Source organism: Engraulis encrasicolus, chromosome 6, assembly GCF_034702125.1.
Source record: "Engraulis encrasicolus isolate BLACKSEA-1 chromosome 6, IST_EnEncr_1.0, whole genome shotgun sequence".
Lineage (NCBI taxonomy): Eukaryota > Metazoa > Chordata > Actinopteri > Clupeiformes > Engraulidae > Engraulis > Engraulis encrasicolus.
Genome location: NC_085862.1, coordinates 1,530,780 through 1,553,226, shown reverse-complemented (window position 1 = coordinate 1,553,226; position 22,447 = coordinate 1,530,780). Strand labels below are relative to the sequence as shown.

The following is a 22,447-nucleotide window of genomic DNA, read 5'->3' as shown; positions in this document are numbered from 1 at the left end:
AGTTCGTTTTGGACATATGTGTAGGTAATTGAACCGTCAAGTCGTAACCAAATTATAGTTCTATCTGTCTCTTTTATCATTTCCATGTCCTCTAGCTGTGGTCTGTTTAGTTCACCTTTGATTGTTTTATTGGCAAAGTGATTGTTCATGCTAGCCTATGCCTTCTGTGATTTGCAAATGCACTTAAGCCTTGAATCTCATTGCTACATATTAGTCACATTGTTGATGATTGGCAGCATGCCTTTCATTAGGCTACCATCTAAAACAAAATAAAAATTAAAAAGCACAATTTTCATTGGCCAACACCCGTAGTAGGCCTACATATTCTACAGTAGTGCAGCGGCCCATACTACTTTGAGCCGTTCAATTAATTATTGAATCAGAATGAAATGTGCAAGAATCCCCTTATCCAGTGGCAGTGCATGGATGGTTGTGGAGTGTCAGTTATTGTTGGCTATTTCGTAAGGCTAAACAAACTTTTGAGATGTAAATCCACTTCTATCATTTCTAGCCGTTTCAATATCGTGACACCAACGTTGGGGTACAAACGCAATTGCTTAGCGAGAGACATGTCGACTCGACTGGTCGCAGCTAGCGGAATCACTAGGTGCGTTCGACATGTGTCAACGCATGCATGCGCATTTAGACAGCAATGCACCCTGGATGGAAAATGCTGCATGACGGTTAGATTTCCTGTCAAACTTCGAAATTTCGTCGATGTTGAGTTGACAAGGTGACATGTTACATGGTGTCAAACTATCGCGGGATGCATGCGGCTGCAGTCAGATCTTCCAACCTCTGCAGTTGCTTATCCCCTTCAACGCTCGTCTGCGGACTGCCTCCGAGGTCACGCGCCCATGAACTGGTTGGTCTTGTCTCACACCTCTACACAAGTTTGCGCAGGTCCCCACTTCAGCTCCTCCTCACTGCCTGTCCCCCCACTCCTCACACGTGGTGTGTTAGTAGAGCAAACTGGTGCGAGCTCATCGTCTCGTTCATATTTGTGGCCGACTTTAAATGCGCTGTATTTAATAACACCCACATCGTGACAACAAGTTCTCGCTCACGTGCTTCCGTCAACGTTGGTCGACAGCAACAAAGTCGTATGGGCTTACTGCTTTTTGATAGCGATTTTGACTGCGGTAATGCATTTCACTTCAATGCTCTGCCCCGGTGTGGCTGCGTGAAGGTGGCTGCGTGAAGGTACACCAGTTAAGTGGTGCTGCTCAGGGCTCCTCAGTGGTCCTTGCGCACCCTGTGGTAGGCCATGTAATAGCAGCGTGACGAACACACATTGTGGCAGGCCATGTAATAGCAGTGTGACGAACAGACACACAAATTCGGGCGATCACATAACCTCCTGGCAGAGGTAATAACCTGTTTTGACAAAAGTTTCTCCGATAACCAAGAGGTGATTCTGCAGTCTCATGACACTTGGCTGCAGTCCAAGGGCCCTTATCTAACCTGTATTGAGCAACAGCAGTTGTCATGCCAGTAACCTTTTAGCTGAATCCCATAATGTTTAACTGCTCCAGTTGCGTAACCTCAGTCAGGAAACTGACAGCCGTGACTACACTCTCTCTCCAGTAAGTCAGGAAGTTCAAGGGGTTAACACACATGACCATGAATATAGGCCTCCTGAGACTACCTTTCTCTCCACCCACCTTCTCATATTGCACTTCGTTTTTCACCATTCTTGCCCCACCTCACACCACGAGCTCTCTTGCCCCACCTCCCACCACGGGCTCTAGCCAGGAGAGACTCCACAGCCAATGCAAACGCAGCTGGGCCAGTGGGATCTAGTTATTGTGCAATACATCGATACCACAGGAGCCCGTCTCCCCGTCTCCCCATGAGGCCGCGAGTGAGGGGAGGGTCCATCTTGAGGCCGCGAGCGAGGGGGGAGGATCCGTCTTCTTCTTCTGTCTTCCATCTTCCTCTTCTCCTTTTTTCAACCAAGAACAACCAAGTTTGTGAAGAGTGAGTGAGTAACCATGTGGACACATTGCAACATCTGCATGCAAAACTGCTGAGAAAATGCTGATCTGTCTTTTTAGGTTGAATGTTGGGTTTTTTTCACACTCCGTTTTACTTTTTGCACATTTTATTTGCAATGCATGTTGTTTACATATGTGCTGAAGTGTATATATAAGATGTTTTGGAAAACATGCACCTTTATCTGAACCTTTGACCCAGAACATGTCAGTCCGACAGGCCTGTCCTCAACGCCTCCTGGCCTCCCTTTCCAGAACTCTCTTGACCTCTCAGGTCCACCCAGCTGACACACAGGGCAAAGGTCACACCTTGCTCAGTCTGCACCGCGCCGTTCAGAGCCATAGACTTTAGAGTTGTGACAACCTTGGTGTAAGGCAAGCTGAAAACCAGTCTTTTGATGTTTGATTAACTGATTGTTTAATTCCCTCTAAAAAAGCTGACAGGAGTCTGGAGTTCAAAGGTCAGCAATGTGGAAACAAACTCCTTGAGGTGTGCGTATTAATATGCGACCTTGCCTCCTCCACTTGTGCTTGTGGCCTCGTATCAGGAAGTAATATGTCATGATGACATCACAGACAACAGCATTATATTTCAATGTCTCGCAAAAGCTCAATTATAAAGTCATTTTCTCATTTGCAAACTGGATGGTGAATGAAGAATAGTCCCCCAAAAATTGCTTTGGCTAGGCTGACAGCGGGGAAACTTATTTGTTTTCTCCATGGAGGAGTGGTCAGGAGGCGGGGCGAGGCCACAAGCACAAGTGGAGGAGGCAATGTTGCATATTGGAATGCACCCCTTGAAGTGTCATTCTCCCAGGGGGTGTTCACTCACGGAACTAGCTACTAGCCACAACTGGCTAACCCTAATCCTACCTAAGTGCAAAATGAATGGGTGTCAATGGAGTTTTCTACTATTATAATTTTTGTGATTTTTTAAAATAATTTTTTGCCCTGAAATATCAATATCCAGTTCGCAGCTAGAAATAACAGGCCAAACCCATAAACATTAGCGGGATGCTAGCGAGTACAGGTCGAAATCTTCTTCCCTGCTGTAAAACTACAGACCTGAAAGATTTGTCAATACAGCCCATTGGTAAACGCCACCCATAGTGCTTACTACTAGGAATGTTTTGTTGATGAGATTTGTGACTGGAAATGGCAGTAGCAATGTATTTAGCATATGGGCTCCCTGTTCCATTCCGTACATTTTCCCACATGAAGGACTTACCAACGCTCGCCAACTAGTGGACACTCCATAGGAACTGCAGTATGCATGCAAAGCTAACTGGCTACAATGGGAACCAATCAGTGTGAACATTCTCCCTGTATTCTAATTTCTCTGATTCTCCCTAGGGCAAAGGATACAGGGATGTCACCCCGGAAGCTAAACTGTTTCACTTAATCCTTTCAGAAGGCCTGGAGTAGGTGACAATGGGAAGGGGCTAACATTGGATTTCAATCTTTTCGGTACAAAGGACCCACAAAGATGTCAAAAGAATGTGCTGGCTGTATGTGTATTGTTTAATCAAAGTTACAGGACACAGGATGTCCACAGATGAGGTCATGAGGACATAGAGCAGTGTTTTTCAAACTTTTTCAGACTGAGGACCACTTTGTCCCCCAAACATGTTCAGGGACCACCTGTCAACTGACAGTTGAGGGGTGCTAATTCGACGCTACTAATTTCGATACAGATCATTTACTTTTTATTCACATTACAAGCCTGTTTTATTGTGGTGAAAACATGACTTCAGCTATGTTTAGGGTTATAATAATGTTACAAATATAGCTTACTGCAAGCTTGTCTGGAAAAGTAGAAATCCCCTTGCGGACCACCTGAGCTCTGTCGCGGACCACCAGTGGTCCCCGGACCACACTTTGAGAATCACTGCCCTAGAGTGATGAAATCAGCACCTCCTGGACCACGTCTGAAGATGATGACAGCAGATTACACTCTACACAGTTTAGGCACGCCTCTTATTACTCAACAATGAATGTAATTGCCTTCACATAATAACCACACCCATACACAAGTATCCCATACAGTGTTGACAGATTGTGCGGTTTCCCGCCCAATTCGGCTGCTTGGGATGGCCATCTGCAGGGGAAAACGGGAAAAATGGGCCATTTGGCATTTTTTTCTGCAGTTTTATGGCCATAGAGATCAATGCAATTTGTTGAAATTGGGCGAAATTTAGTTTTGAGAACCTTTTGGGCTGGATTTGATCAGACACATCTGGCAACACTGATCACATGCATCTCTTTAAATACAGACACACATGGGGTGCATCCCAATATGCGACCTTGCCTCCTCCACTTGTGCTTGTCTCCTCGTCCCGCCTCCTGGCCCCTCCTCCATGGAGAAAACGATAAAGTTTCCCAGCTGTCAGCCTCGCCACAACAACCTTTGAGGGACTGTTTTTCATTCACCATCCCAATTGCAAATGAGAAAAAGACTTTACAATTGAGCTTTTGCAAGATATTGAAATATAATGCTGTTGTCAGTGATGTCATCATGACGAGAAGCAAGTGGAGGAGGCAAGGTGACATACTAAAACGCACACAGGGAGAGCATGCTGGCAGCGCAGCTGGCTTCTTGGTTGGTTGGTTGGTTGGTTGATTGTTTTGATTCCCCCCAACTGCATATGGCATCTGTCTCTCTCTCTCCACAGAGCTGTGACCTGTCTGTCTCTCTCTCCTCAGAGCTGTGACCTGTCTGTCTCTCTCTCCTCAGAGCTGTGACCTGTCTGTCTCTCCTCAGAGCTGTGACCTGTCTGTCTCTCTCTCCTCAGAGCTGTGACCTGTCTGTCTCTCCTCAGAGCTGTGACCTGTTTGTCTCTCCGCAATTTTTTGATTCCCCCCAACTGCATATGGCATCTGTCTCTCTCTCTCCACAGAGCTGTGACCTGTCTCTCTCTCCTCAGAGCTGTGACCTGTCTCTCTCTCCTCAGAGCTGTGACCTGTCTCTCTCTCCTCAGAGCTGTGACCTGTCTGTTCTACAGAGGTCCTCAGCATGGTCCCATATGGCATCTGTCTGTCTCCCCACAGAGCTGTGACCTGTCTGTCTCTCTCTCCACAGAGCTGTGACCTGTCTGTCTCTCTCTCCACACAGCTGTGACCTGTCTCTCTCTCCACACAGCTGTGACCTGTCTGTCTCTCCACAGAGCTGTGACCTGTCTGTCTCTCTCTCCACACAGCTGTGACCTGTCTCTCTCTCCACACAGCTGTGGCCTGTCTGTCTCTCCACAGAGCTGTGACCTGTCTGTCTCTCCACAGAGCTGTGACCTGTCTCTCTCTCCTCAGAGCTGTGACCTGTCTCTCTCTCCACAGAGCTGTGACCTGTCTCTCTCTCCACAGAGCTGTGACCTGTCTGTCTCTCCACAGAGGGGGTCATCATGGTCCGGCGTGTAGCTGTGATTGGAGCAGGAAGTGGAGGCCTGGCGGCCATCAAGTGCTGCCTGGATGAGGGCCTGGAGCCGGTCTGCTTCGAGAGCAGTGACGACATCGGGGGACTCTGGAGGTTTAAGGTATTTTTCAGTCATAATGAGTACTTAGAATTTGATGGCGGTGGTGAGTATTCATAAAAAAGGTAACATTAGTGAATGGGCAGCATGAATTCTGGAAATAAACAACTAAAAAATCTCACACAGTGTCCCTTTAAAGTACGCAGTATGTGACCGGGTCAAAGAAGGTCGATTCATATAGGCCTAAATGGGGGCACACCACCGGTCATGATGGTTCATATTTTTATTTATTTATTTTATCCACATGCCGTGTCAACAGAATCAAAATATATAAACACGAAAATACCCGTTTTTAAAAATATCTGCATGCATCTTACATAAGTTCCTCCTTCCCCCCCTTATATGTTTCTTTCTCTTTGGAACCAGCTTCCAGATGACGTAAAAAATGCACCCACTATTGATAGCTTTAAATCTAGACTCAAGACAAAGCTTTTCTCAGATGCTTTCCCCTAGCTTAAATTCTTATTTTTTTTATTTTTATGCTTATTTTATTTTTTATTTTTTATTATTATTATTATATGTTTAATCTTAATGTTTTAAATGTTCTTTGACTGAATTTATTTCCTTTTTTCTTCCCTGTTTCCTTTCTTTTTGCATTTGTTAATTTTGTGAAGCACATTGAGTTGCACCTGTGTATGAAATGCGCTATACAAATAAACTTGCCTTGCCTCCCTCCCTCTCTCTCTCCCTCCATTCCTCTCTCCCTCTCTCCCTCCCTCTCTCCCTCTCTCCCTCCCTCCCTCTCCCCCTCCCTCTCTCCCTCCCTCTCTCCCTCCATCTCTTGTTCTCTCTCTCCCTCTCTCCCTCCCTCCATCTCTCCCTCCCTCCCTCTCTCTCTCTCTCTCTCCCTCCCTCTCTCCCTCCCTCCCTCTCTCCCTCCCTCTCTCCCTCCCTCCCTCTCTCTAACCCCCCATCCCTCCCTCCTCTCTCTCTCTCTCTCTTCCTCTCTCTCTCTCTCCATTCCTCCATCCCTCTCTCTCTCTCTCCCTCTCTCTCTCTCTCTCTCTCCCTCTCTCCCTCTGTCTCTCCCTCTCTCTCTCTCTCCCTCCCTCCATCCCTCTCTCTCTCCCTCCCTCCATCCCTCTCTCTCCCTCTCTCTCTCTCTCCCTCCATCCCTCTCTCTCTCTCTCCCTCCCTCCCTCCATCCGTCGCTCTCCCTCCCTCCCTCCCTCAGTCTCTCTCCCTCCCTCCATCCCTCCGTCTCTCTCCCTCCGTCTCTCTCTCTCTCTCTCTCCCCCCCTCCCTCTCCCTCCCTCTCCCTCTCTCCCTCCCTCCCTCCCTCTGTCCCTCCCTCCCTCTCTCTCTCTCTCCCCCCCCCCTCCCTCCGTCCCTCTCTCTCTCCCTCCCTCCATCCCTCCCTCTCTCCCCCTCCCTCCCTCCCTCCCTGTAGGAGCAGCCTGAGTCTGGCCATGGCAGCATCTACCGCTCCCTGGTCTCCAACACGTCTAAAGAGATGATGTGTTTCAGGTATGTAACTGGCGCTAGTCTTTTCTCCCATTGAAACCTATTATAAGAAGTGGCTATTGAATGACCGCTAAGGCAGTGATTCTCAAACTTTTTCAGACCGAGGACCACTTTGTCCCCCGCAAAAATTTCAGGGACCTCCTGTCAACCGAATTGACAGTTGACGGGTGCTAATTTCACACTGCTAATTTCAATGCAGATCACTTGTTTTTTATTCACATGTATTATGCGGTTATTGTGATTAAAATAAGACTTCAGCTATGCTTATCTTTGTAATAATGTTACAAATATAGCCTACTGCTAGCTTGTCTTGGAAAATTAAAAAATCCCCGTACGGACCACCTGAGCTGTGTCGCGGACCACCAGTAGTCCCCGGACCACACTTTGATAATCACTGCTCTAAGGTGATGATGTGTCTCAGGTAGGTAAGTGGGCTGCCGTGGCCTAACGGTTAGGGAGTTGGTCTTTCAATCTGAGGGTTGTAGGTTCGAATCCCACCTGACCACTCCCTTCCCTACACCTGCATCCATGGCTGAAGTGCCCTTGAGCAAGGCACCTAACCCCACATTGCTCCAGGGACTCTAACCAATACCCTGAAAAATAGTAAATGTAAGTCGCTCTGAATAAAAGCGTCAGCTAAATGAAATGTAATGTAATGTAAGTGGCGGTAGTCTTTTCTCCCATTCTTTCTTTATTTATATCAGACACATATGGATATCATATTCAATAATGCTGTTCTGGGGGCGGTCTAGTCTGCACATGAACTTATAGGCTACATGACGACGTTTCTCAATACTGCATCACACCCAGGCACATTGGAGTGTACAAAGCGATAGCTAGCACTGGACCATCTTGGTAACTTCATCAACAATCTCATAGAGTCATTATATGCTACTGTCAACTTCTGGTAGCTGCTTTGAAACCTATTATAAGAAGTGGCTATTGATTAAGAATGACCTCTAAGGTGATGATGTGTTTCAGGTAGGTAAACTGGCTGTAGTATTTTCTCCCATTGAAACCTATTATAAGTGGCTATTGGGTAACACTTTACTTTACGGATCGCTAATAAGGTGGTAATTTCGTGTTAATTTCATAGTTATTTCATAGTTATTTCAGGATAATAACTGTTTGTTTTTAGTAACAACAGCAAAATAACCTTACAATTTCCAGTGCATTGTGTGTGTGTGTGTGTGTGTGTGTGTGTGTGTGTGTGTGTGTGTGTGTGTGTGTGTGTGTGTGTGTGTGTGTGTGTGTGTGTGTGTGTGTGTGTGTGTGTGTGTGTGTGTGTGTGTGTGTGTGTGTGTCAACAAAGTGTCACCGTGCTGCGAGTCATCAGGGTGTCACCACAATGCACTGGAAACTGTATGGTTATTTTGCTGTTGTTACTAAAAACAAACAGTTATTGCCCTGAAATAACCATGAAATAAGTATGAAATTAACACGAAATTACCACCTTATTAGCGATCCGTAAAGTAAAGTGTTACCGGCTATTGAATGAGCTCTAAGGTGATGATGTGTTTCAGTGACTTCCCCATGAAACCAAGTTATTATTATTATAAGGCTATTGAATATAAGGTGATGATGTGTTTCAGTGACTTCCCCATGAAACCAAGTTATTATTATTATTATAAGGCTATTGAATATAAGGTGATGATGTGTTTCAGTGACTTCCCCATGAAACCAAGTTATTATTATTATTATAAGGCTATTGAATATAAGGTGATGATGTGTTGCAGTGACTTCCCCATGAAACCAAGTTATTATTATTATTATTATAAGGCTATTGAATATAAGGTGATGATGTGTTGCAGTGACTTCCCCATGAAACCAAGTTATTATTATTATTATAAGGCTATTGAATATAAGGTGATGATGTGTTTCAGTGACTTCCCCATGAAACCAAGTTATTATTATTATTATAAGGCTATTGAATATAAGGTGATGATGTGTTTCAGTGACTTCCCCATGAAACCAAGTTATTATTATTATTATAAGGCTATTGAATATAAGGTGATGATGTGTTTCAGTGACTTCCCCATGAAACCAAGTTATTATTATTATTATAAGGCTATTGAATATAAGGTGATGATGTGTTTCAGTGACTTCCCCATGAAACCAAGTTATTATTATTATTATAAGGCTATTGAATATAAGGTGATGATGTGTTGCAGTGACTTCCCCATGAAACCAAGTTATTATTATTATTATTATAAGGCTATTGAATATAAGGTGATGATGTGTTTCAGTGACTTCCCCATGAAACCAAGTTATTATTATTATTATTATTATAAGGCTATTGAATATAAGGTGATGATGTGTTTCAGTGACTTCCCCATGAAACCAAGTTATTATTATTATTATAAGGCTATTGAATATAAGGTGATGATGTGTTTCAGTGACTTCCCCATGAAACCAAGTTATTATTATTATTATTATAAGGCTATTGAATATAAGGTGATGATGTGTTTCAGTGACTTCCCCATGAAACCAAGTTATTATTATTATTATTATTATTATAAGGCTATTGAATATAAGGTGATGATGTGTTTCAGTGACTTCCCCATGAAACCAAGTTATTATTATTATTATAAGGCTATTGAATATAAGGTGATGATGTGTTTCAGTGACTTCCCCATGAAACCAAGTTATTATTATTATTATAAGGCTATTGAATATAAGGTGATGATGTGTTTCAGTGACTTCCCCATGAAACCAAGTTATTATTATTATTATAAGGCTATTGAATATAAGGGGATGATGTGTTTCAGTGACTTCCCCATGAAACCAAGTTATTATTATTATTATAAGGCTATTGAATATAAGGTGATGATGTGTTTCAGTGACTTCCCCATGAAACCAAGTTATTATTATTATTATTATAAGGCTATTGAATATAAGGTGATGATGTGTTTCAGTGACTTCCCCATGAAACCAAGTTATTATTATTATTATTATAAGGCTATTGAATATAAGGGGATGATGTGTTTCAGTGACTTCCCCATGAAACCAAGTTATTATTATTATTATAAGGCTATTGAATATAAGGTGATGATGACCTCTAAGGGGATGATGTGTTTCAGTGACTTCCCCATGAAACCAAGTTATTATTATTATTATAAGGCTATTGAATATAAGGTGATGATGTGTTTCAGTGACTTCCCCATGAAACCAAGTTATTATTATTATTATTATAAGGCTATTGAATATAAGGTGATGATGTGTTTCAGTGACTTCCCCATGAAACCAAGTTATTATTATTATTATTATAAGGCTATTGAATATAAGGTGATGATGTGTTTCAGTGACTTCCCCATGCCTGCCGACTTCCCCAACTACCTGCACAACACCACCCTGCTGCAGTATTACCTCCTGTACGCAGACCACTTCAAACTGCGCAGCTACATACACTTCCAGGTCAGAAATTATTACACTTTACTACGTTTAGCTGGCTGCAGTGTTTTACAGAGTATAAGTCCTCAGTTAGATGTATTAAGATGTCATGTCTTACTTGTCCTACATCATGGACTACTTCTCTACGCAGACCACTTCAAACTGCGCAGCTACATACACTTCCAGGTAAATGGCGTATTCAGAGGGAGGAGTCCGCACACTTAAAATCCCTTTTTGTTGTTATGTTATTATTTCATGGCCGGCAGCTGGAAACATGTTTGTGTTTTTTTACCCCTCTTTCCATGTGTGTGCGTGCGTCTATGTCTGTTTGTATGTGTTGTCTCATGTGTGTGCGTGTGCATGTGTGCGTGTGTGTGCGTGCTTGCGTGCGTGCGTGCGTGCGTGCGTGCTGTGCACCCTTGTATACGTCGTATGTGTCTACAGACCTCAGTGACGAGTGTGAAGCAGAGGCCAGACTTTGCCCGTACGGGTCAGTGGGAGGTGGTGACTGAGAACAGGGACGGTGAGGAGGAGACACACGTCTTTGACGGGGTACTCGTCTGCTCAGGACACTACACAAAGCCCATCACTCCTGTGGACTCTTTTAAAGGTATTTTGAAAAGACAAAGAACCAAAAAAGCCTAATTTACAGACTACGTGGAACATTAGTAAACCTCCCTCCTGAAGCCTCATACAGTATCGGTAGAACGTTAGTAAACCTCCCTCCTGAAGCCTCATACAGTATCGGTAGAACGTTAGTAAACCTACCTAATAAATAAACGACTAAAAATCTCACACAGTGTCCCTTTAAATGGATTCACAACGTCATCTCATCCACTATATGTGTATACCTGTTCTGCAGGTGGGTCAAAGACGTCTTTGTCAGTCAGTGTTACGGACATCTTCCGCCGACTGTAACTGCAAAAAAACATGATTTTTAAATTGTTTCAAGTGAATGGATGACAGCCGAGGCTTTCATGAATTCCCTGTAACAAATAAATGAATAAAAAGAGTCATGTTTTTTACAGTTACAGTCAGCAGAAGGCATCCGTTACACTGAATAACAATGCCATTTTGCACGTCTTTGACCCAGGTGCAGACACGTTCCAGATGATTTAAATGATGATATTTAAATGGATTTAGAACGTCATCTCATCCACTATATGTGTGTCTATATTCCTGCAGGTGCAGACACGTTCCAGGGGAACTTCTACCACAGCTGCCAATAATAATAATAATAGTGAAAGTGAAAGTGAAAGCCCATTGGGAAACTCCAACTCCCATTGTCATTGTGACACAGCACTCCACAGCACACAAGTGAACACTGCACACTGCACACAACGAAACGGTTGATTACTCCCCCCACCAACCTGGCGGGTCGGGAGTCGAACCAGCAACCTCTGGGATGCAAGTCTGACGCCCTAACCGCTCACCCATGACTGCCCTAATAATAACAATAACAATATTGTTTATTATTCCGCAGGTGCTGACACGTTCCAGGGGAGCTTCTACCATAGCTGGCAGTACAAGGAGCCGGAGCCGTTCCGGGGGAAGAGAGTCGTGGTGGTCGGAATCGGGAACTCAGGATGCGACATCGCAGCTGAAATCAGCAGATTTGCAGAAAAGGTGAAAACAAAAAAGTCATACGTAGCCTACCTCCTAGCTTTTCTAGTCCATCTGCACTTACGTTAACAAACATTATCATATACATGTGTGTACTGTGTGCGTGTGTGTGTGTGTGTGTGTGTGTGTGTGTGTGTGTGTGTGTGTGTGTGTGTGTGTGTGTGTGTGTGTGTGTGTGTGTGTGTGTGTGTGTGTGTGTGTGTGTGTGTGTTAGCCCAGCAAACCTGCCTGTTTTCCCCTTCGTTTCCTCCACCCGCTGGGCGGGCCAGACCTTTTCCCCTGCCCCTCCGTATACTCGGCCTACTGTTCTTACGGGGCCAATCACTGCTAGCCTGGCCCAACCAGCAGGCGGAGGAAACAGAGAGGAAAACAAGCAGCTTCGCTAGGCGGGCCAGACGTGCTGACTGGATCTATAGGCCCAGAGCCATACAGGTGGAGAGTTACGCAAATGGAGGACCAGGAAATAAATTGCAGCCCCGCCTTTCAACGAGATCAAGGTCGTGCCTAAAGCGGCTGTCTTTGCATAGACTCAACATGGAACCACCTCATAAAAAGCCAAACATAAGGACTATTGAACTATAGTGTGGTGTAATCACCACAAATATGTAAACTATCAACTGTCTCGGTAATGATAATCACAACAGTCTTACCATCTGTGATGTTTATCTGAAGTTATTACTACGAACAGCAAGTCTTGTTGTTGCTGTGTGCTACGCCCACTTCTAGGCACTAACATTCGCAACGCTAAGCAGTTCTGAGACGCTAAACAGCTAATTTTGCTAATGCGGAAGTCGGCCCTAGGACACAGTGGAGATTGCTCGACTCTCCTCCTGTATGGCTCTGGGTCTATCTAACTCTTCCACTTACATCCCACCACTCTGTCCTCTTTCCCCAATCTCAGACGTTCCTGAGAACCAGGAAGGGTGGCTGGGTTCTAGATCGCATGTCTAATGTTCTACCTCTATGTTCCAGACGTTCCTGAGCAGTGAGCACCAGGAAGGGTGGCTGGGTTCTAGATTGCATGTCTAATGTTCTACCTCTATGTTCCAGACGTTCCTGAGCACCAGGAAGGGTGGCTGGGTGCTGGGCCGCATGTCTAATGTTCTACCTCTACTGTATGTCCCAGACGTTCCTGAGCACCAGGAAAGGTGGCTGGGTTCTAGATCGCATGTCTAATGTTCTATGTTCCAGACGTTCCTGAGCAGTGAGCACCAGGAAGGGTGGCTGGGTTCTAGATTGCATGTCTAATGTTCTACCTCTATGTTCCAGACGTTCCTGAGCACCAGGAAGGGTGGCTGGGTGTCTAATGTTCTACCTCTATGTTCCAGACGTTCCTGAGCACCAGGAAAGGTGGCTGGGTTCTAGATTGCATGTCTAATGTTCTACCTCTATGTTCCAGACGTTCCTGAGCACCAGGAAGGGTGGCTGGGTGCTGGGCCGCATGTCTAATGTTCTACCTCTACTGTATGTTCCAGACGTTCCTGAGCACCAGGAAAGGTGGCTGGGTTCTAGATCGCATGTCTAATTTTCTACCTCTACTGTATGTCCCAGACATTCCTGAGCACCAGGAAGGGTGGCTGGGTGCTAGATCGCATGTCTAATTTTCTACCTCTACTGTATGTCCCAGACGTTCCTGAGCACCAGGAAGGGTGGCTGGGTGTCTAATGTTCTACCTCTATGTTCCAGACATTCCTGAGCACCAGGGAGGGTGGCTGGGTGCTGGGCCGCATGTCTAATGTTCTACCTCTACTGTATGTCCCAGACATTCCTGAGCACCAGGAAGGGTGGCTGGGTTCTAGATCGCATGTCTAATTTTCTACCTCTACTGTATGTCCCAGACGTTCCTGAGCACCAGGAAGGGTGGCTGGGTGCTGGGCCGCATGTCTAATGTTCTACCTCTACTGTATGTTCCAGACGTTCCTGAGCACCAGGAAAGGTGGCTGGGTTCTAGATCGCATGTCTAATGTTCTACCTCTATGTTCCAGACGTTCCTGAGCACCAGGAAGGGTGGCTGGGTGTCTAATGTTCTACCTCTATGTTCCAGACGTTCCTGAGCACCAGGGAGGGTGGCTGGGTGCTGGGCCGCATGTCTGATAACGGGCTGCCCCTGGACATGGTGATGGTGACCCGCTGGTCGCAGGTGCTGCAGGGGCTGCTGCCCAAAGCGCTGCTCAACTGGGTCACCGAGAGGAGACTCAACCACAAGTACGATCACCGCCTATACAGCCTGCAGCCAAAGCACAGGTGAGGTGATTAGCAACACAGGTGAGGTGATTGCATTACATTGCACTTAGCTGACGCTTTGATTTATTCATTCATTTATTATTTGTCAGGGTATTGGTTACATTCCCTGGAGCAATGTGGGGTTAGGTGCCTTGCTCAAGGCAGGCTTGTACGAAATTCCGAATTGAAAGAATTTCAATTCAAAGTAATGTCATAATATGAACACTAGGTGGTGGTGTTCTATGTACTTTCAATGGGTGGTGCAGATTACATTCAAAGAAATTCAAGGTAATGACACCACCTAGTGTTCGCATTAAGACATTACTTGGAATTGAAATTCATTAAATTCAGAATTTCGTACAAGCCTGGCTCAAGGGCACTTCAGCCATGGATGGAGATGTAGGGAGAGGTCAGGGGGAATTCGAACCTGCAATCCCTAGATTGAAAGACCAACTCTCTTACCACTAGGCCACGGCTTTCCCACAGTCTCCAAACAAGATCTAATAATATACAATTATTAATAATAATTACTATTGTCAATTAGTATTATATTTGTAATAAACATATACAAATCCATACAAGTCAATGAATGTATGAATAAAAGGAGGGAGATAAAGAAAATAATAAAGAAGCAACATACTGTATGTGACTTTGTTTCTCTTCTCTGATAAGGTTCTTTGAGCGTCGACCAATCATAAACGACGAGCTGGCGGGCCGCATCCTGTACGGAGCGCTCGTCATGAAGCCCAACATGCGAGAGTTCCGCGGCTCCTCCGTGGTGTTCGAGGACGACAGCCTGGAGCAGAACGTGGACGCGGTCGTCTTCTGCACCGGGTATGAAGTCATACAAATACTGTCAGCAGACAAACAACTTTTGAGTTTTTTTCAAAAAAGTTTTAGAAATACCAAGGCACTCATCTTCTTTGTAATTAAAATGCCTTTATTTTGTTGGGCATAGCATGATTAAAATACTTCGACGCGTTTCGGCATGAAGCCTTCGTCAGGAAGTGTTTTAATCATGCTATGCCCAACAAAATAAAGGCATTTTAATTACAAAGAAGATGAGTGCCTTGGTATTTCTGAAACTTTTTTGAAATCAACCAAGCCTGTCACCAAAGAGCACCATCTTAAACAACTAGACAGTTCCAGGAAGCACTCCAACTGGACTTCATTCTGGAACTCCCAGTTTTTACTGATCCATTACAGAAAAGCTTTCACACACCATAATCAGGGACGGATTAAGATGGCCTGGGGCCCCTAGGCTACAAGTTGCTGTGGGGCCCCTCGGAAAGCAAATTTCTAAACCAATTTAAGACAATGTCATAATTACGTGCTAGGAATTAAGGATAACACGTCTACTCAACATGAGAGATCAATTTCTCAATATTGCATCTTGTCTTAATTCTGCCATTTTTCAGTTTTGACCAATCAGGGACCCCCTGGCATGTGGGGGCCCCTAGGCTGCAGCCATATCTAGCCTGTGGGGGCCCTAGGCTGCAGCCAAATCCAGCCTGTGCATTAATCCGGCCCTGACCACAATATTTTACTATATGGGGACTTCCCCTGACAAAATAATATGACTAAAAATCGGCAAGATTTTTATCTGATCGAAAGAACAACTTATATGAAACCAAAGAAGGTGGATCTAACAAGAAGCGTCATTTTGTTTCTTTTCCGGTATCCACTTTATGTCGGGTCAACGCCCCTTTAGGAGACCTTCGGTTAGGAGACCTTCGGAGTCCTGAGGTTGTGAATCAATGAAATCCCCTTAGCGCTGTGGATGGCGGTAGCGCACGTCTTGCGCAAACACCTCAAAAAGAGAAGAAGTAGTAGGGGACAACGCCCCCTTAGGAGACCCAACTTGAGCACACGCTTTTGCATTGAGTGGGTGTGTTTTGCGATATCTTGCTCTGATTCAGTATTTTTGATGAAACTAACCATTTCTCTCCAGGTACATACAATTAATATCAGCAGACAAACAACTCCCAGTTTCTCCTGACCCATTACAGAAAAGCTTACACACCCCAGAATATTCCCCTGACAAAATAATACCACTAAAAATCTGGCAAGATTTTTATCTGATCGAAAATTACGGATTTTTAATGGATCGAAATAGCAGTAGATAAGGAACAGCGGTAACACTTTATAATAATGTTCCTTAGTAAAGACTCAGTAAATAATTAACTAATGATGAATAAAACATTAACAAATGTTTTTATTATTAACTAAGTTTTATTAATGCTTTATAAAATATCTACAAATGATATATGCAAGATTTTACACATTTTATAACAGAGTATTTTATTCATTTACAAGCAACTTGTAAATGTTTGATAAATATAAAATATTAACATAGCATTTCCTATTCATTTACAAGCATTTGTTTACATTTCCTAGTCATTTACAAACGTTTTTAATGTTTTGTTCATCAATAGTTAATTATTTATTAAGTCTTTATAATGCTTTTTTGCATCCATTATTCTAAAGTGTTACCGGAACAACTAATATGAAACAAACCGTTTCTCTCCAGGTACAGCCAGTCCAGTCCTCCTACTGGAGACGTTGATAATGGACTAGGTCCGAAACGTTTGTAGCTCCAGATATTTTCCGTTGACTTCTTTTTGTTAATTTGTCGGCCACAATACACTTTTTGAACCTGCAAGCCTTGAGAGCGCCTCATCTTTTTGACTGAATCACAATTTTTGGTGAGCAGTCGCACCAAGCAACAAGCGATCCTAAGTTAAGGCGCAGACGTCAACTTTCTTTGTTTCCTCTCCAGGTACAGCGCCACGTTCTCCTTCCTGCCCCCGGGGCTGGTGACCGGCACCAGGGGGGGCACCGGGGGGGCCCAGATCCGCCTCTACAGGCACGTGTTCCCGCCGGCGCTGGAGCGGCCCACGCTGGCCCTGCTGGGCCTCATCCAGACCGGAGGACCCATAATGCCTTGCATGGAGCTGCAGGCACGCTGGGCCACCAGAGCCATCGCAGGTAAATACCCAGAATGCACCACGCTGGGCCACCAGAGCCATCGCAGGTAAATACCCATAATGCCTTGCATGGAGCTGCAGGCACGCTGGGCCACCAGAGCCATCGCAGGTAAATACCCAGAATGCACCACCAGAGCCATCGCAGGTAAATACCCATAATGGCCCTACCAGGCCCACCCAGGCCCACCCTTGGCTACGCCTATGAGACCAGCTGCCCCACTCTATAGTCCTTGTTAAATGGATTACAAAAATCGACAAAAGTTGTCAGAAACAAGGCTGAGAATAAGGTCACAGTGTGTGCGTCTGTGACTTTGTGGCACAAATTTAATATGCAATCTGCTCTTTCTTCAAGGACTCTGCCAACTTCCTTCCGAAGAGAAAATGAACGAGGTGATTGATGCAGAAATGCAGCGCTACATGGGGAGGTAAGGAGACATAATGCAATAAGGACCCTGTACCCTGTATAATAACATACTGCAATAAGGACCCTGTACCCTGTATAATAACATACTGCAATAAGGACCCTGTACCCTGTACTATAATATGTAAGGGTTAACGTTCGGCGAGAAGGTCGCTACCGTGGAATAGCAGCACGACAGAGAGAATCTTTAGACCCCGACGCGGACCGGAGGGGTCTTGTTCTCTCTGAAGTGCTGCTATTCCACAAAGCGACCGACTCGCCGAAAGTTAACCCGCTTATTATATGGATATACTTAAATGATTCACACATGGCGGGGACATTTCTTTAGGCCTATTTAATGTGAAGTCTAGGCTATTATAGTTTTAATGTCAAAAGATTTGCTGCGCCGTTGTGGAACACCGCTAACAGCTAGGTAGCCAGGACAACAGGTGTTGTCTATCACAGCAGCTGATTAGAGTCTTGTTGAAAAGTCGCTTTAGCAGTGAAAAGTCGTGTTGCCATTGACAGTGGTCTGTTATAGACCAACCCGTCCGTTATCGAAAAATAACAGACGTGCGAACGTTGGGGAGCCCCGTTGAAATGAATGGAGCATTCGACCGATGACGTCACAACCATATAATATAATGCAATAAGGACCCTGTACCCTGTATAATAACATACTGCATGTTGTTGGACCCCTGGTGTATAATAACATACTGCATGTTGTTGGACTCCTGGTGTATAATAACATGATGTGGACATTTCAAATATTACTCGTTACTTACTTACATTACTTATTTGGTATACTCTGTGACTGCTCTCTCTCTCCCCTCCATCCTCGCTCTCCCCCTCACTCTTCCTCTCTATCTTTCCCCTTCCTCTTTCTCCATCTCTCTTTCTCTTCCTCTCTCCCCTCCACCTCCCTCTCTGTCTCTCTCTCTCTCCCTCGCTCTCCCCCTCACTCTTCCTCCCCACCTCTCCATCTCTCTCTCCCTCTCCCCCCCCCACCTCCACCACTCTCCCCACCTCTCTCCCATCCCCTCCACCCCATACATGCAAGTCAGAATTGTGAAATGGAATAGATCTGTTTCTCTGTGACATAATACAAAACATTTGAAATTATTAAACAGTGCGTTTATTTTATTTTTATACTTTTCCACATTTAATTTATTTCAATCAATTTTAAGTCACTTTATCCAAAATTATGAAATTATGGAATATTTAAAAAGGTACATTGATTGATTCATGATGTTTTCCATGCATCCCCCCCCCCCAATTACCCCCGCCATACTTACTTACATTACTTATTTAATATACTGTGACTGCCCCCCCACCCCACCCCTCCCCCAGTTACCCCTGCCATGCTTACTTACATTACTTATTTAATATACTGTGACTGCTCCCCCCCCCCCAGTTACCCCCGTCCAGGTGCATTAAATCTCTTACCTCTCTCCTACACTCCCCCCCCCAGTTACCCCCGCCACGCCGGTGTCTCTCTATCTTTCCCCCCTCTCTCTCCCTCCCTCTCTCTCCCCCATCTCTCTCTCTCCCTCTCTCTCCGCTGTCTCTCTCCTCCCTCTTCCTCCCCCATCTCTCTCTCCCTCTCTCTCCCCCCTCTCTCCCTCNCGCTCTCCTCTCTCTCTCCCTCTCTCTCCCCCATCTCTCTCTCTCCCTCTCTCCCTCCCTCTCTCTCCCCCATCTCTCTCTCTCTCCCTCTCTCTCCCCCCTCTCCTCTCTCCCCCATCTCTCTCTCTCCCTCTCTCTCCCCCATCTCTCTCTCTCTCTCTCCCCCATCTCTCTCTCTCCCTCTCTCCCTCCCTCTCTCTCCCCCATTCTCTCTCTCTCTCCCCCATCTCTCTCTCTCTCTCTCCCCCATCTCTCTCTCTCCCTCTCTCTCTCCCCCCTCCACCGCCTCCCCCACCTCTATCGTTACTATAATAACATGATACATTACTTATTTAATATACTGTGACTGCCCCCCCCACCCCACCCCAGTTACCCCTGCCATGCTTACTTACATTACTTATTTAATATACTGTGACTGCTCTCTCTCTCCACCCCCCCACACACCTCCCCCCCCCCCTAGTTACCCCCGCCATGCTTACTTATTTAACATACTGTGACTGCTCTCTCCCCATCCCCCCCCCCCACACCTCTCCCCCCCCCCCCTAGTTACCCCTGCCACGCCGGTGTGCAGGTGCAGTACATCCCCTACCTAGACGAGCTGGCGGCCGAGATCAAGGTCAAGCCCCGCCTCCTGCCCCTCCTCTTCGGGGGGGACCCCGCCTTGTTCCTGAGGCTCCTATTGGGTCCGTGCACCCCTTACCAGTACCGTCTGTTTGGGCCGGGCGCCTGGCACGGGGCCCGCGACGCCATCCTCACCCAATGGGACCGGGTAACCAGGCCCATGAGAACCAGGCCGCTACCCGAACCCGAACCCGAGCGGCGCCCGCCCTGGTGGCTGCCTCTCTCCGGGGGGCTCACCGTCACCGTGGCGCTGGCCGCCGTCCTGGCCCTCCTCCACACCACCACACTGCCACAGCTGCTGGCCGGCCTGGCAGAGGGCATCGGGGGGCTGCTGGCAGAGGGCATCGGGGGGCTGCTGGGCGATGCCCTCGGGGGGCTGCTGGAGGATGATGTGTGGAAGGATGGGATTGCTCCTTCGCTTTAGGGAGACACATACATGAGCTGTTTTTCATCACTAGCCAATTTGGCTGGTAGATGTTCTTTACTAGCCACGCATACACTCACTACCAGTCAAAGTGGCTAGTAAGTTTGTTTTTCTACCAGCCAAACTAAGTTTTCAGCAGCATTTGGCCCGTTGGCGGGTGTTAATTTAGATCCCTGCTACAGGAAATGATGTCACCTTCCTCACCAACTGTATTCCAATCGTCACAGCCATTAAAACCTCATGAATGCTTCCCAGAGTGGTGGTTACCAGATTCACTATTGTATTTTTCATACAGTACATGTTTCAGACTGTGACTGTTTTATGCGAATTCCGTTTCACGGAATCCTGTGAGATCATGCGGCCAGTCAGCCTGGTAGGAAATTGTTGTGCTTGGAGGATACATGCAAGTCAGAATTGTGAAATGGAATAGATCTGTTTCTCTGTGACATAATACAAAACATTTTAAATTATTAAACAGTGCGTTTATTTTATTTTTATACTTTTCCACATTTAATTTATTTCAATCAATTTTAAGTCACTTTATCCGTAATTATGAAATTATGGAATATTTAAAAAGGTACATTGATTGATTCATGATGTTTTCCATGCAACCTCACAAATGATCAAAACCATGACCTTAAAAGGTGTGATGTTGATAGTAAAGGTCATGACCTTTAAGATGTGATGATGATTGTTACAAGTCTTTCTCTCACTTGAACTCCCACATCCCAACATGATTCATGCAAACATACAAGCTATTAAATTAATTTCCTTCAAGGAGAATGCATGAAGACCTAGCCAGTGGGCCAAGGTTGTGATATGATCTGTCAGGTTGTAAAGATTTACAACTAGAAAAGCACACAGAGAGCGCACCTCCACAATCTGGTGAACAGTAACAGACACGCAGCGCAAATGAACCAACCAACAGACCAACAGGCGAACACACAATAAACTCAGACGATCACATGACCTCCTTGGCGGAGGGAACGATAGATATAGAACTAGACTATGGCGATGTCTCAAATGACGCACTTGTGTCAGTGCACTGACAGTCAGTGCACAGTGCACACAGTGCACTGAGGTCTTTAGTGTATAGTGTCGTTGAAAACATTTAGCACATTTCCTCCGTGTCATTGTCAACATGGCCGCCGTTTAGTGCATGCAGTGTCCATCATTCAAGCACTGCATTTTTCCGCCATTGTTAGGGGAACATCCTGGCACTTTCAGTGCACTGGCTCAACTGAAATGTTCAGTGTGAGCGTCCTAGGCACTGAAGGCCCGAAGTGCACAAGTGCGGCATTTGAGGCTGGCTGTGCATGGTAAACAGTAGCCAACTGATATTTTGGAGAGCTAATGCCACGCTCATCCGTCACTTCCAGCGAGGGCACAGTGCATAGTGCTCACATTTGTCGACGACACTATCAGGGCTGATGGTATCCAGGCTCCACACACACACACACACACACACACACACACACATCACCCCTTTAAACCCACACACACACGCGCACATCACCCCTTTAAACACACACACACACTCGCACATCACCCCTGCAGGGCTGATAGTATTCAGGCTCCATGCCTGATTTCAGGCTTGACAGAGTTTGCAAAAATAAAAACATATTGATAATAATTAGCCATTAGGTTATTCTTATCTCAGAAAGTACTATCTACTATCAGACTTGAATAACGGTCATACACAGGCTATCAAATGTTTGAATAATGTGTCAAAATAGGCCTACGTTACGTCACTATGCAGTATCTTGTCGTCGTTGTTAGAGCAGGGGAAAAAGTTCAGGCTCAGGATTTTTTTCAGTATCACCCCTGCACTATGCACTAAAGACCTCAGTGCACTGTGCACACTGTGCACTGACTGTCAGTGCACTGACACAAGTGTGTGATTTGAGACATAGCTAGACTGATCCATCAGTGTGCAGTAACATCAGCTGGTGAGCTACTAGAGCTTCAGTTAAAAAAAATACAATTTCAAAAAGGGATTTTTCTTCAATCTCCACTGACACCTGAATTTTGATGCACTAATATGACTTCATTCTGATGTTGTAGTCCATGGGATGACGAATTTTAAACAGTCCACACAGACTTATAACTGAGAGAAATCGTGAGAGTGAGAGGTTTTCGACCTTTGCTTTGAAAGAGTCATTAAAGAATGG

At 45.4% G+C, this 22,447-nt stretch overlaps 1 protein-coding gene across 3 annotated transcripts; it reads left to right on the top strand.

Annotated features, from left to right (window-relative positions):
* The first annotated feature begins 1,720 nt into the window (after positions 1-1,720).
* Positions 1,721-21,209, top strand: LOC134450587 (dimethylaniline monooxygenase [N-oxide-forming] 2-like). 3 transcript variants are annotated; one of them, XM_063200428.1, is made up of 11 exons: positions 1,721-1,980; positions 5,379-5,521; positions 6,909-6,985; positions 10,285-10,558; positions 10,817-10,982; positions 11,856-11,998; positions 14,040-14,239; positions 14,891-15,052; positions 16,998-17,206; positions 17,558-17,630; positions 19,778-21,209. In XM_063200428.1, exons 2-11 carry the CDS (start codon positions 5,390-5,392, stop codon positions 20,274-20,276), a joined length of 1,935 nt encoding a protein of 644 aa, XP_063056498.1. In that variant the 5' UTR covers positions 1,721-1,980; positions 5,379-5,389; the 3' UTR covers positions 20,277-21,209. The 3 variants fall into 3 exon arrangements, with proteins under 3 accessions (XP_063056498.1, XP_063056499.1, XP_063056497.1); XM_063200429.1 differs by having other exon boundaries at positions 1,721-1,984; positions 10,285-10,396; XM_063200427.1 differs by having other exon boundaries at positions 1,721-1,984.
* The last annotated feature ends 1,238 nt before the right edge of the window (positions 21,210-22,447 follow it).

What these genes read in the sequence shown, in the direction of transcription:
- LOC134450587 (XM_063200428.1), top strand. Translation starts at nt 5,390, where the DNA reads ATGGTCCGGCGTGTAGCTGTGATTGGAGCAGGAAGTGGAGGCCTGGCG. An exon ending in GGGGACTCTGGAGGTTTAAG is followed by an intron (nt 5,522 to 6,908) that starts GTATTTTTCAGT and finishes CCCTCCCTGTAG; the next exon opens with GAGCAGCCTGAGTCTGGCCA. An exon ending in ATGCAGCGCTACATGGGGAG is followed by an intron (nt 17,631 to 19,777) that starts GTAAGGAGACAT and finishes CCCCCCCCCTAG; the next exon opens with TTACCCCTGCCACGCCGGTG.